The following is a 14,131-nucleotide window of genomic DNA, read 5'->3' on the forward strand; positions in this document are numbered from 1 at the left end:
ATTTCAGTATCCATGCAATCAAAAAGTGAACAAAAGTTCACTCGAAGGAAGAGAATTCCTGGTGCTAAATTTGTTGTTAACAATCATGAACAAATGTCATGCTTGCTTAATTATCTGGTGTTTGGATTTAAGCTCAACTGCACAATATTTGTCATGGAAGAAATAACAGTAAAAGAAAGATATAGACATGGTAAAAGATTTAGTATCATTTATTAACATTTTAGCACACGACCATATTTAATTTTTCCACATACAATTAGCGACTCCCACTGCAACCACATCTACTAATCTCCAATACGGGAACCACCATTTCTGTTTCTTGAGAAGCAAAACAAAGAATAGACCCCAAAATCCAACTGCAAACCCCAAGGAAACTATAGCATACAGCAACAACTTATCTTTTGCATCCTCTTTATCATCTTCATGACCTTCATTTGGAGAATTCCCATCAGTAGCGTCAGTTCTCTGATCAGCCTCGCAAGTATTATTTGTGTAGAAGCCACACAACAAACTGTTGTTGAGATATGCTGAACCATCTCCACTCAATGTATCAAAGTGTGGTCCTCTTGGGATCCTACCACTCAAGTTATTGTAAGATAGGTTCAGTCTCCCAAGAGAATAAATCGATGGTAAAGAGTATGGGATAAGTCCAGTTAATTTGTTGAATACAGTGCAACGTTCAACGGGCTTGATATGCAACATGTGCACCAATTTTAGGTGTCCATTGTTGGGTGCAATAATCAAAAATAAAGGAAAATCAAATAAGCAAAAAGTTATTGGTACTTAGCTCCTTTATAGTGGAAGTGATTGCTTTGACGAAATGAACAAGCTCCCCATATCTCCGCAACAACAACAGGGCAAACTTTGGAAAACAGAGTGAGTCGCGTGTTCAACACGCTGTTCTTAAGACATTAGCGTCCGGCTACACTCAAGAGTGATGTTATAGCCCTCATAGGACGGATATCTCCAGGATAAAACACCCTAATACACCTACCACTAGCATATGTAGTAGATGCTCAACTTGAGCTTGGCAACTCCGAAAAAACATTAAGGAAACTCGCGAATGCTAAAGAAAGCAATACAAAATATTTTTCCTTGGGGGTCTCTCTAAAATATAGAGAATCCCCTTGGGGGTCTCTCTAAAATATAGAGAAACCCCTTTCCCATGTTTTCCCTTAGGGGTCCCTCTTAAAATATAGAGCAACCCCTTTACCATATAGGGGTCCCTCTAGAATATAGAGCAACCCCTTTTTTTCATTATTTTACAAAAGAAGTGAATTTGTTTATATAATTGACAAACTCAAGTTAAGAAGAACTCCTCCCCTATGTGGGACTAAAAATCTTATATAGTTTCTTAAAAATAACTAAAGAGTGAAAACTCCACTATGTGGGACTAATAAGTTTTCATTCACAAAAGAAACACTAAATTAAAATCTTTAAAAAGTATTTTTATTAATCGTTTTTCCAACAATCCCCCACATGAATGAAAACTCAATAAAACGTGAAAAACACAGATAGATCTTGGTAAATCAACAACCCAATCTCACGACCCGAACTGACTGAACAGACAGACAGATCGTGCATGTTGAATTCATACTAGCCATTTCAACGTCCTCTCCTTCACACAGTAGTGTGTTGATCCCAGGGTCATACTATGGATTGCATAAATCATAATAGTATAGAGAGCTTTCATCTTTAGTTTCTCACAAGTGAGACTAAAGGTTTCTTTCACCAAAGTGAAAAATCATGAACTAGTGAACCCTTAGTGACCCTTAGGTCCTAAGAACTAGTAATACCAAGACCATAAAAACAACATAAAACTCATTTTCTCAAAATGAATTAAAAATAGATAAAAACGAAAAACAGGAAATACCACTATAGGCAGAGGTGTCCATGAGGTCTTGAACCTTTGCTCAGTGAGAGATTACCGGAACTACTTGCTAGACAGTGAACGTGATGTCTTGAACTGCTAGCGTTTGGTGTAATCCGCGATAATAACCACGCATGATATCTCCAAGGTTGCTGCCAAGCTCGTGCCATTGTGTCCGTTTTGGCCCTGGACTTATCCTGTTTCTCAGAATGCTCTAGAGAATCAGCTCATATTCTCATAGGAAGCGACCCACTTCCCCATTCAGATAGGTGAATTCCATCAAGAGTGTTTACTGCTACACCCCACTTCAATCTTAAATTGAAACTATAGAACTCATTAAGACTTATCAAAAAGTCATCCTCCACATGCAGTCACACTATCACGTCTACACCATAGGGAAGGGACAGAGAATGAAAATCTATGATAGTGTTTACCTTTACCCACCACAAATTAGTTTCTCATTCGAAACCTTGATCATGGGATCTCCAGTCAGCAAGGTTGAGTATCCTTCATGGTAAGTTTAATATATGATCTTATGCCCCAACCCCCTCGATGCATTTTTGACTATCTCTTTGTACAAAACTTTCGTCAAAGGTTGCGCGAAATTCTCCTTGGACTTTATCCAATCAATGGAAATAACGCCGATTGAGATTAGTTATTACTTAGCTTTAACTATTATAGCTTGGCTAACACAATGTATAGATATAGCTGGCACAGGCCTATGCCAGAGAGGAATGTCTTCTAAAAAGCATCTTAGGCACTCGGCCCTCTCTCGTGCTTTATCTAACGCAATACTCTCAGATTCCATAATGAATTGAGCAATATATGTTTGTCTGAAAAACTTCCAGAAACAAACCCTCTTGCTAGAGTGAAAACATATCCACTGGTAGACTTAGACTCCTCTGAGTCAACTATCCAGTTTGCATCACAAAGTCCCTCAAGGACAACAAGATACCTTTCATAAATAAAACAAAAGGTAATAGAGTATTTTAGGTACCATAATACTCTATTAAGCGCATCCCAATCCTCTTGTTCTGGACTACAAGTATATATACTTAACTCACTCACAATATAGGCAATGTCTGGACTCTTACAGTTCATTAAATTCATCAGACATCCTATAAATCTTGAGTATTCAAGTTAAGATATTCCATTACTCTTATTTTTCTCGAATCTACAAGAAGAATCGTACGAAGTAAGGCATGCTTACAATGAGACTGATTGTATCTCATAAGCACAAATTCAACACAATGAGAATGACTAAGACTATAAATGTTAGATTATCTTCTAATCCTCATCCTTATGATTACACCAATAAGGTCTAAGTCTTTCAAGTCAACGTTATCATTTAGCGTATGTTTTAATGGAATTAATTATATCTACGTTTATATCAAGTATAAGCATATCATCAAAATACAAGCATATAATCACATAGATATCCTTAACAAGTTACTTGCAAATATACTTGTCAGATTCATTACCTTAAATCCACTACTCATTATCACATGATCAAATTATCATGTCACTGTTTACGTGCTTATTTGAAAACAATAAAAAGATTTTTTCAACTTGCAATCTTTGTCTTCACAACCTTTCACTACAAAGTCCTCAGGTTGGTCTATGTAAATTTCTTTATCTAATTCACGGCTTTATAGAATTTGTATTAACATCCATCTGATGTATCTCTAAGTTGTTTATGGAAGTAATAACAATTAACATCTCAACGGAAGTAATTATTGTCACATGCGAATTAGAATCAAGGAAATGTACACCTAATTTTAGTTTATATCCATTAGATATCAACCTAGCCTCATAATTTTTCCACAGTTCTATCTATCTTACGTTTCCTCTTAAAGACTCATTTACATCCTATGGTCTTACTTCCCGGAGGTAAACTAGCATGATCCCAAGTCTGCTTCAGACGGAATTTTTCCATTTCACTAAATGAAGCTTCTTAGCAGAGTGGGGTTTCGGTAAATGTTATGGACGAAGCTATATTTTTGGGTCCTCTATATTAGGTTTAGGGATGACAACCTTAGCCAAACACCCCCACACTTTGAAGTATGCATAATAAGGTTGTCTACCTTTCCATAGTTCATATGGAGTTTTATCTGATCCTTTAAAAGGTACTCTGTTCAGGATATAGCAGGCTGAGAGGACAACTTCCCCCCACAAGTTCGAAGGTAATCCTAAACTAATTAACATGGCATTCATCATCTCCTTAAGGGTACGGTTCTTACGTTCAGCTACACCACTCGACTGAGGTGAATAAGAAGGGGTAACTTCGTGTATTATGCCATGTTTTACACAGAAATCTCCTTTCGGAATTTTATACTCACCACCACGGTCAGACCTAATGGTTTTAATGGTAGTATTCATTTGGTTTTCAACTTCAATTTTATACATCTTAAAGGTTCTAAGGCATCATCCTTACCTCTAAGCAAATATATATGACAATACCTAGTACAGTCATCTATAAAAGTAATAAACCATTTCTTACCACCTCTAGTTTGAACCGGATTCATGTCAACTAGGTCCGAGTGAATTAATTCTAAGGGTTTAGAATTTCTATGAACATTTTGCTAAAAGGTTTTTTTATCATATTTTGATTCTACGCGAATTTCACTTTTGTGTTCAATATCCAAATTAACTAGTAGGTATAACCCCGAAAAATTTGTTGTTTGAAAGGTTTATATATTCAGGATTAGATTCTGAATCTCTTGAAAATATGGAAAATGGAATCGAACTTGAAAGTTCATTGCCAGCTAGATTGATGGAATAAAAACTAGAAAGTCGTTTTCCATATTCTGTTGAGATTTCACCAGTGATTTTATTATATGATACATCAAAGGATGAAAAAGTATCAAAAGCTTGCGGTGGAAGAGGCAGTCGACCATGAAGTTTGTTATTTGACAGATCAAATGTAGAGAAATTGAGTTTGGCGAAACAAGTTGGAATAACTCCTGTTAGGTGATTATGAGACAAGTCCAAAGACTTTAACTTACTCAATTTACAGACGAAAAAAGTAGGGAATAAGCCTTCTAGATTGCATGATTGTAAATTCAAATCCTCTAGTTTAAATTTAGAGTATAGATGGAAATGTCGATCTATAACCACAGTTAACCTATTTGAACCCAGGCTTAGAATCTTCAAATTTAGATCGTTAATAAAACTAATCAATGAAACAGTACCCTCAATCGAGTTTCCATCAACTCTAAATTTAGTAAGGTTCTTGAGGTTTGTTAGGCAACTTGGTATGAATCCTGTTATGTTATTACTCCTTAAACCAAGTGCTTGGAGAGAATACATCTGGCAGATTGATTTGGGTATGGAACCTTGGAGATTATTTCCAGACAAGCCGAGCGTCCTTAAGAATTTTAGATTGGATATTGAGGAATGGATATAACCTGTTATTAAGTTGAAAGAGAGGTGGAGAGATTGCAATTGGGAAAGATTGTAGATTGAAGAAGGTAAAGACCCTTCAATCCGACAAAAAGAAGCATAAAAGTCGACCAATAATGGCGCATTGGAAATTGAGTCCGGGATTGATCCAATTGCATTAGTATCTGATACAGAAAGTCTTTGAAGTTTAGGCCATTTTTGTTGAAACATTCTAGTTAGATCAGGACGAAGATTATAATTTTGACTGACATCAAATTTTGTAAGTTGAGGAAGATAAGGAACTGAACCTTGTAGTCCACAATGAGATAAGTCGAGAATAGAAAGTGAAGTTAAATTCACTAGCTGTACTGGTATGTCGAAATTTAGATCATAATTGCCACTCAATGTGAGAGAAGATAGACGAGAAAGATTGGAAAACTCATGGGTGGGAAAATCTGTGCTTGGTAGATTACAATCACTGAGATCAAGAATCCTAAGATTAGAAAGATAGGAAATTGATTCAGCAAAATTCTTTTCGTAAGACGCCGCCTCATGTAAATCAATGCCTCTCAATCTTAAGACATTTAGATTTACTGACCCTCTTAACCATTTTATAGATGACAATTCTATGCAAGAACCAGAGACTCTTTCTCCATTTATATAACCACAAGATAAGTCGAGGTATCGTAAGGACGATAAGTTGGTTAATGGTGTCGAAACTGGAGCAGAGAAGTTAGAGTGGGAGAGATCAAGATGCACGAGTTTCGTGAGAGCATAAAATAGAAAGGGGATTTTGGATTCCTCAAAATTGTTGAAGGCAAGATCAACATACTCGAGATGACTAAGGTTGACAAAGGAGGAAGAGAAATTACCTCGCAATGCAGTATTTGGCTGTGGTGGCACATCGTACAGATTTAAATGAATGATATACTGATTGTAGAAGGTTTCAAGGTCTGTGTTACGGAGGTTTATGGAGATAACATGAGATGAATCACTGGAACATCCCACTCCTTGCCAATCGCAACAGTTTCGATATTTGTTGTCATCTAGCCATGAAGATAAACGATTCGCAGGGTCCTCCAATGAGAATTTGAAATCAAGGAGTGCTCTTCTTTCCTGTTCATGGCAAGCTAACGGGCAGTGAGTGATGTTAATTAATAAAAAGAGCAAGAACTGTAGAAAGAGTGAATTCATAGCTAACTCTAACTCAAGTGTTTGCTGGATGAATGGCTTTGATATAGACTGGGTTTTATAGCAATTCATTGCATTTTAAGCGTAAGAACTCCAGCTTGTTCAATTACCCCAAATCACTTTGAATTTTCCTTCACAACGACTAGAGCTTGACTTGGAAACTCATCAGTTATCCCATGATTGATGTGTTTGTGGAATTTTCTTTTAGAGATAAGATTTGAGATTCCCGTGGACTGAAAGACTAATCTAGCTATACAGTCAACCTGTGGTTGTGATGAAAGAAAGACTAATCTAACTATTAGTTTGACTTGTAGAACTGCAAGTGGTGAAACGTGATCCACACACTGGCATCCGTGAGGTTCAATCCTAACAGTTCAAAATTAATGAATCTAGCCCCACGTAAGTCTCCCAAACTGGAGCCAGTTTATCAAGAGACCCCAGATGTGGGTTCTTAAATTACACATCCAACTTGTTGAATTATCAGAATCAAATTGATTTTTTTTTTTTTTATTTAATTGACTAGGCTAGAGTTCGCTTGACTTGAAGAAGTGCAAGTGGTGAAACGTGATCCACAAAATTCAAAGCAATTTCCATCTCCGAACAAAAATGCTAGTCGAGAGTCATGACTTCCTCTTATGGTCCAGAAACGAGACATATAGGGGACGGACTGAAGAGTAAAAGCTAGACCAAAATCAAATCCCAGACTATATTTGATTTTGGACCAAGACCAAAATCAAATATAGTCGAGCGAACGTATAATGTACGTTTATTAAGCGGCAAAGTTATAAAGTCCGCTTCATGTGAAGCGGTTGTATATTCCTCGTTCCATGGTGAGGCGAAATTATAAAGTACGCTTCGATGGAGCGTTGGTAACATGTACGCCTCATGACAGGCGTAGGTATTAGGTTCGCCCTTGTGAGACGAACAATATGCATTCGCCCGATTTAGGCGTTAGTACAGTTCACGCCTCATTGCAGGATGTGGTAATAGGTTCGCCCAAATAGTGATCAAACCATGTAAGGCACAAACCAAGAATAGTGGAACACAGTGGCTGCCATGATAGTGATCAAACCAACCAAATGGGTAATGCCAACAAAGTTGGCAGGAATTTCTGACCATTTTAATGTGAGAATTTTTTTGATGGGGGCGAAAATCGAAGGGGGCGTGGGGACAAATGATATATTGACACATGTCTTTGATTCCCATAAATTCTGTTTCCAAAAATACCAATAGCAATTAAGAAAACAATTTTTCTATCCAAAAATACATCAACCAATTCTTTATTATATAAAGGAGAATAACTTTGCTGACGTGTCGGCACCATATTCAGCCTTACGAATACTCAAAAATTATGAAGCCACGTCAGAAGTCTTTAAAGAGAGTTGGCCCTCGAAAAGACACAATCATGAAGGGCGTGTTTCGAAGATTTATAGCACAATTGTATAGACAGAAAGCCTTATCAAATATGATCAAAACATATTCAGTCTGATATAGTACCTGATCTATTGCACGCACAAAATAAAGGTTTGTTAACCGAAAGTCTATTAGAGGATTGTTAAAATGCAATATTTCCCGAAGAATTTGATGGCCCTTTGCATTGGATTCTCTTTGTATCTTTTCTTGATTCTAATAATTTCTGGGTGTTTGGATTGGATATGCTGAAAAGTATATATTCTTTTCGAATTATTTGTTAATTGAGGCTAACGGGGTTCTTTCCTTCATTTTGCTTGAATCAATCTTATAATTTCATATCACAACTCTCAGCTCCCAACTCAGATTTTTAGAAGTCATAGATGAATTTGCTGAACCATGTAATTTGTGTGTAGACATATTTTGTTTCAAATGGAGCAAGTAAAAATCATCGTGATACATCAGGATTGCTGAACCATGTAATTTGTGTGTAGAAATTGTTTTTACCGTTTCATTTATAACGCTTACGTATTGTGTGTGACTATTACTGTTTTACGACGGGAACGCAGTCCTAACCAAGTTTCTTAATGACTATCCAATTATTAAACACATTCTTTGCCCAGCATATGTACAAAATCACTTTCAAATGCACAAGATAATCAATTATATTTATAGCATTCTCAAATAACAAAACACACAAATAATGCCAAGTCATTTTATCCACCAGCTACAAAAGTTGAGAACATAGCCAAACCCCTGAAAGGCCTAGGGTGCAAACAGCTTCTACAAGTTATTCGTTGTAGTCTTCACATTCAATGGCCTCCTTTACTGCTGCCCCAATCTTCACTTTTATCATCTGACTCTCTTACACACCTCTTCAAGCTGTTTCTGGCATCCATCTTTTTTTCTTGAACTTCTTCAGAAAAATGTTACATAAAAAGGGTATCTGCTCCTAGGCTAAGCTGTTGCGAGTTGTCTTTTAATCCAAGCAGACATCCAACCATATATATATAGCCTCACCAGTAATCCAATTTTCACTTGCTTCAAGATCCGTTTCAGTCTTCTTCTCTTTCTTGTCTTCCATTAATTGCTTGACAAAAACTTGTTCTTCAACCTATCGGGCTTTCCTTCCATTCACAACTTGCTTTAACTTTTTCTTTCGCTTTAATTCATCTAATTTTCTTACCCGCTAGCTTTTTCTTTCGTTCTATTCCTAAGTTCAAGATGCGATGTGTCCCTAGTGTTGCCGTCTCTTCAATTCTATGTAGAACATGCCATCTAAGTGGTTCATCAAAAATATTGATTTCCCTGCAAAACAATACATATTTGTATGAAATATCAAAATTCACAACACAAATATCATAATACTTAAAGCAAAGAGATTATGTAGAAAAATAAAAATACAGCACAATTTATATAAGTTTGTTGTTCTTGTTGTCACCTGGACTAACACATGAATGGAAACACCTAAACAACAGCACAAGTATTTGCACCGTTTTATCCGCACAAGTAACCACCATGTAAAAAAATGACACCTGCAGGAAAAATAGCAAGCAATAACACTATTTAGATACAGGCCAAAGCAATTGAAAAGGGGGGAACTATCTATCCCACTGAATGTATAACCTATAAAAATTCAAACTCCATTGATTTAACACACACACACGTAGCGTTTTTTACATCTTACTAAAAAAAGGTCGAACATTTTAACATTATGATCAAAGCTACATAAATTGAAGCAAATATTCCCCAAAAATAAATCGACATTTCCGAAATATTTGAACCCAATCAGTATACCTAAGAAGGTGTAGTCTTCAGAAAATCTCACAAGTCGTGAGTATGCGAAACTACACATTACAGCGGATCTCATCCTTTTCTTTGGAACAGCCTGGATTGGATCTCCTATAACCAGTGTGTATTTATATAACAAGGCCCTTCCGGAAACCCTAGGCCCTTGTCAAGTTTTACTGTTCTCACACCCTCTTTACACCGGAGGTTGGAGATACTAATTTTTCCTTCGGCAGTGAGAGAGACCTAGGCACGACTGTAGTTCAGGTGAATGATCACGGGAATACCTGATGAGAAATATGCAATCATCCAATTGGGTGGTCTTTTTATTAAGGCGTTTCAGATGCCGAAACCAGAGTCAGTTCCAAAATTTAGAAGCAAAACTGTTTTGCTTCATGAAAAAGCTTTACATTTCAGATGTCAAAAGCATCTCAAGAAGTGTAGTTAATCTTTTTTTCATGGAGCCACCAGAAGCATCTCAAGAAGTCTTGATTGATACATGGAGCCACCAGTTTAGTTAATCTTTTTTTTTCTTTTCGGTAGAACTAAGTATTGTTAGTCTGTCTGGGTTCCCTTTCTTATGTTTTTAATTGTGTGGCTAAGACCGCCATTTGAAATCCATTTATAATCCTACTAGTATAATGCGAATCAATAGCTGCATAACTGAACCTCTTTATTGTTCAGTCATCCTAGTTCTGTTGATATCTGATGTCCACGACATTCTGAAGATTGATTTTGTGCAAGGATGATTTTATGTTTTCATAATTACGACTAATGAATGACATTCCAATTGTTTTCTGTACTTTCTATTAGCTAAACTTCATGTTCTTATTTGCGGTCATGGTCATATTTGTAGTACGTTAATGCGAATTATTGTTCCAGTGTAGATTGGTAGCTACATTGGTGATTCCATTGGTTTTTTAGTAGGACTCCGGATTATCCAGACTACAAAATTTGGATACTTTTAATTTCTCAATGGCTTGTAAAAACTCTTCTCATAGGATCAGTGGCACCCTAGCCACAACTCTAGCATGCAATCTCCTTATGCTTGCCTAAGTTTTTCTATGAACAAAAAAAATGGTAGGCTGATGCCGTTGTTTATGTTTTGCACTAAAATATACGTAATTGATACTGCATTTTATTCAGCAAGCGTAGAGGCCCAAGTATTTCCCTTTTTCTTTCTCTGATTTAACTGATGCAACTTGTTATGGATATATCTGCTAGCCATTTCTTTCACTCTATTCCTAAGTGCAAGCTGCCATATGTCCCTGGTTAAGGCATCTCTTCAATTCTATCTTGACGTGGAACTACACAGTCAACTGAGGGCTCAGTGGTTCATCAAAAGTGTTGATTTCCTTGCAAAAGAACAATTACAATATCAAACAAACAATACAAAAGGTCATATTTGTATGGAACATCGAAATTCACAACATATCTATTCACCATAAATCAAAGAGATTACTGCCAACAGTAACATTTGAAAAGATCAGCTAACTTACCCAATCTATATCCTTTCTTATGTAAAAAAAAAAAAAAACCTAGCAGATGCATGTGTACCCTTTCTAATGTAATTGCTCACCTATTTGCAGCCTCGAATCAACTGAACTATCCAAATGTATAGAAACGGCACCTGCAAGAAAAACAGGAAGCCAAAGCATTGAGAAGGGGAGAACTATCCCACTGAATAACCTATAAAATTCAGAGATTTTTAACTAACTCCATGGATTTAACACACATAGAAATAGCATTTTCTACATCTTAAGTTACATTTTAACATTATGATCAAAGCTGTAAGAATTGAAGCAAAAAAATTTCCACAAAATAAATTGAGATTTCAAAATTTATAAACCCAATCAGTATACTTGCAGGGTCATCATCAGCCCAAGTCACAGAAGCTTCGGTTCCTAGGAAGTTGAAATCTCATATAAATAGGGATCTCATTCCTTTCCATGAAACCACCTCCAGAGGATAAGTCATCATGACAGGCGGACATCTACATCTATGATTCTCAAGGTTAACATCAAAAGCCATCTTTGATTCAATTGAAAAATCAATCTGAAAGTGCGTTTCTTTGTTGGAGGAGATTGTAGACAGAGAGTGATTTTGGGGGAAAACGGCGCACAAGAAGATGAGGGATCTGCTGTACCTAGTAGTTTATTTATAACAAGGCCTTTCCAAAATCCTAGGCCCTTGTCAAGTTTAATTATTCTAACACCTTGTATACACCAGTGGTTGGAGATCAAGGAGCCCGTCGTAGAGGTGTAAAACTGTTTTGCTTCATGAAAAATCACAGTCAGTTCAAAAATTTAGAAGCAAAACTGTTTCGCTTCATGAAAAATCTTTACATTAAAGCGTTTCAGATGTCAAAAGCATCTCAAGAAGTGTAGTTAATCTTTTTTTTCATGGAGCCACCAGAAGCATCTCAAGAAGTCTTGATTGATACATGGAGCCACCAGTTTAGTTAATCTTTTTTTCTTTTCGGTAGAACTAAGTATTGTTAGTCTGTCTGGGTTCCCTTTCTTATGTTTTTAATTGCGTGGTCAACTCCACACTTTCCATTTTTGATATTTCTAGGCCCAGAACTTTTTTTTTGGGCCTGGTTTTGAATTTTCCCGGATTGCTGACGTCATCAGGATTTTTAATAAAAGTAAAAATACCATAATTACCCTCCAGTATTTAAAGCTGTTTTATACGGTAACAGAAACAGAAAATCAAATCAAATCAAATTAGTTTTCAGCTCTCTATTCTGTCTGCTCTCATTGATTTTTTCTTCAGAAACAAAATTAGGTTTTTTCTTCACACGAAGTTGTTGCATTGAAGAACAAGAGTTCGTTAGTCTGTTGCTGTGTTGAAGAGGAGACGAAGAACAAGGATTCATTGTTGCTTTTTCTCAATTTATTGATGTTATTCAGTGGATTTCAGATCTGACGAGTTTGAGACGATGCATTGAAGAACAACAAATAGGTTTGTATCAATTTTATCTTCTGTTTGTATCCAATAGGTTTGATTCTTACTTTTTCTGATTGATTGTTTGATTTCTATCTTCTACTGATTTTTAGATTTTTGTTTTGTTTCGATTTTATTGAGTCTGAGAAGAAGAAGAAGAACACAGTTAGGAATAGAGAAATCAACGTAGGCACGAATTGTGATTTCGATCTAGTTTTCAATTCAATTGATTTTGATTGTTACAAGGGAATTGCGATCTAGTTTTTTCACTTTTTTTTATTTGGTTTTGATACTGAGTATGTTTTTGTTGATGCTTACACAGGTTTGGTTGATACCGAGAAGAGGAATAGTAAGAACATTGTTTCAGAAGTAAGAAAACAATCAATCTAGGTAAGAATTTTATTTTGTTTTTGATTTCATATATGTTTTCAAATTTTTTTTTGAATTATTTGTTCTTATTGCATGTCCGATCTGTTAATTTTTGTTGATACTGACAGGAGTATGAAGAAACAATTTTGTTTCAGTAGAACAACTTCAATTTGATTTGGTAGACATGCTGTTTTTTTGTTACAGTATGTGTAACTTTAGGTTACACATATATATCATGTTGTATTTTTAAGCATGTGTAAGCAGATGTTTTTTAGTTGCAGCATGTGTGATTTTAGTTTACACATATATATCATGTTTGTATTTTAAGCATGTGTGAGGAAGAAGCAGATGTTTTTTAGTTGTAGCATGTGTAATTTTAGTTTACACATATATATCCTGTTGTATTTTAAGCATGTGTAAGTTGAAGTTACATATATATGTCCTGTAACAGGTTTATGTGTAAATAGTTGTATCATCTGTATCTTTTACTCATATTTAGCTTGCCGCATAGAATATACTTCTCACGAGGGGGAAACGCCCCCGAGTGAATTGCTTTCGTTTTAAATTTTTGATAATGTTATTGTGTGTTTTATATTTTTCAGGTTTTCATGGATCCTGTTAGTTGCACTGCTGTTAGTTGCATTGATGTTGTTCGCTACTCTTCAGATTTTATTACCCTGCGTGTTAATACTGATATCAAACTTGAAGAGTTTAAGGAACAAGTTTGCAGGGAATGGAAGCAGTTTACTCCACTTGGTATTACTTTCTTCTTCCGAGAAAGTGGGAAAGATTTTCCGCTTGACTGTGATTTTTCTTTGCAAGCTCTTATATCCATCACAAATAGTAAACAGAAGACCAGTGTTAATATTTTCTTGCAAAATGTTCCTCGTGTGGCCTCTTCCTCCAGCTCTAAGGCAGATTCTTCTATTTCTAATGGGTCTAGTAGTACGTCTTCGTCCAGAAACAATCTTACTGTTGCAATGTATTTGGAAGATAAAATCAAGCCTGCGAAACCTTTGTTATCGGATGGTTGGCCCAAGGTTCTTGGTGAAATTGGTCATGTGTTTGTTGAAGGAGTTACGCAAGTCAGGGTGGCTTTCACCAAGTATCGTCTTCGCACTGGTTTCCAAATGATTGTAACTCACAATGAGCGTTCTAGGTTTATGGCTAAGTGTG

The 14,131-nt window shown here is 36.1% G+C and overlaps 1 protein-coding gene across 1 annotated transcript; it reads right to left on the reverse strand.

The window, feature by feature from the left end:
* Window positions 1–237: 237 nt before the first annotated feature.
* LOC113311279 (receptor-like protein 56) lies at window positions 238–702 on the reverse strand. Its single transcript, XM_026560120.1, has one exon. It carries the CDS (start codon window positions 700–702, stop codon window positions 238–240), a length of 465 nt encoding a protein of 154 aa, XP_026415905.1.
* Window positions 703–14,131: the final 13,429 nt, after the last annotated feature.

Source organism: Papaver somniferum, chromosome 9 (genome assembly GCF_003573695.1).
Source record: "Papaver somniferum cultivar HN1 chromosome 9, ASM357369v1, whole genome shotgun sequence".
Taxonomy (NCBI): domain Eukaryota; kingdom Viridiplantae; phylum Streptophyta; class Magnoliopsida; order Ranunculales; family Papaveraceae; genus Papaver; species Papaver somniferum.

What these genes read in the sequence shown, in the direction of transcription:
- LOC113311279 (XM_026560120.1), bottom strand. Translation starts at nt 702, where the DNA reads ATGTTGCATATCAAGCCCGTTGAACGTTGCACTGTATTCAACAAATTA.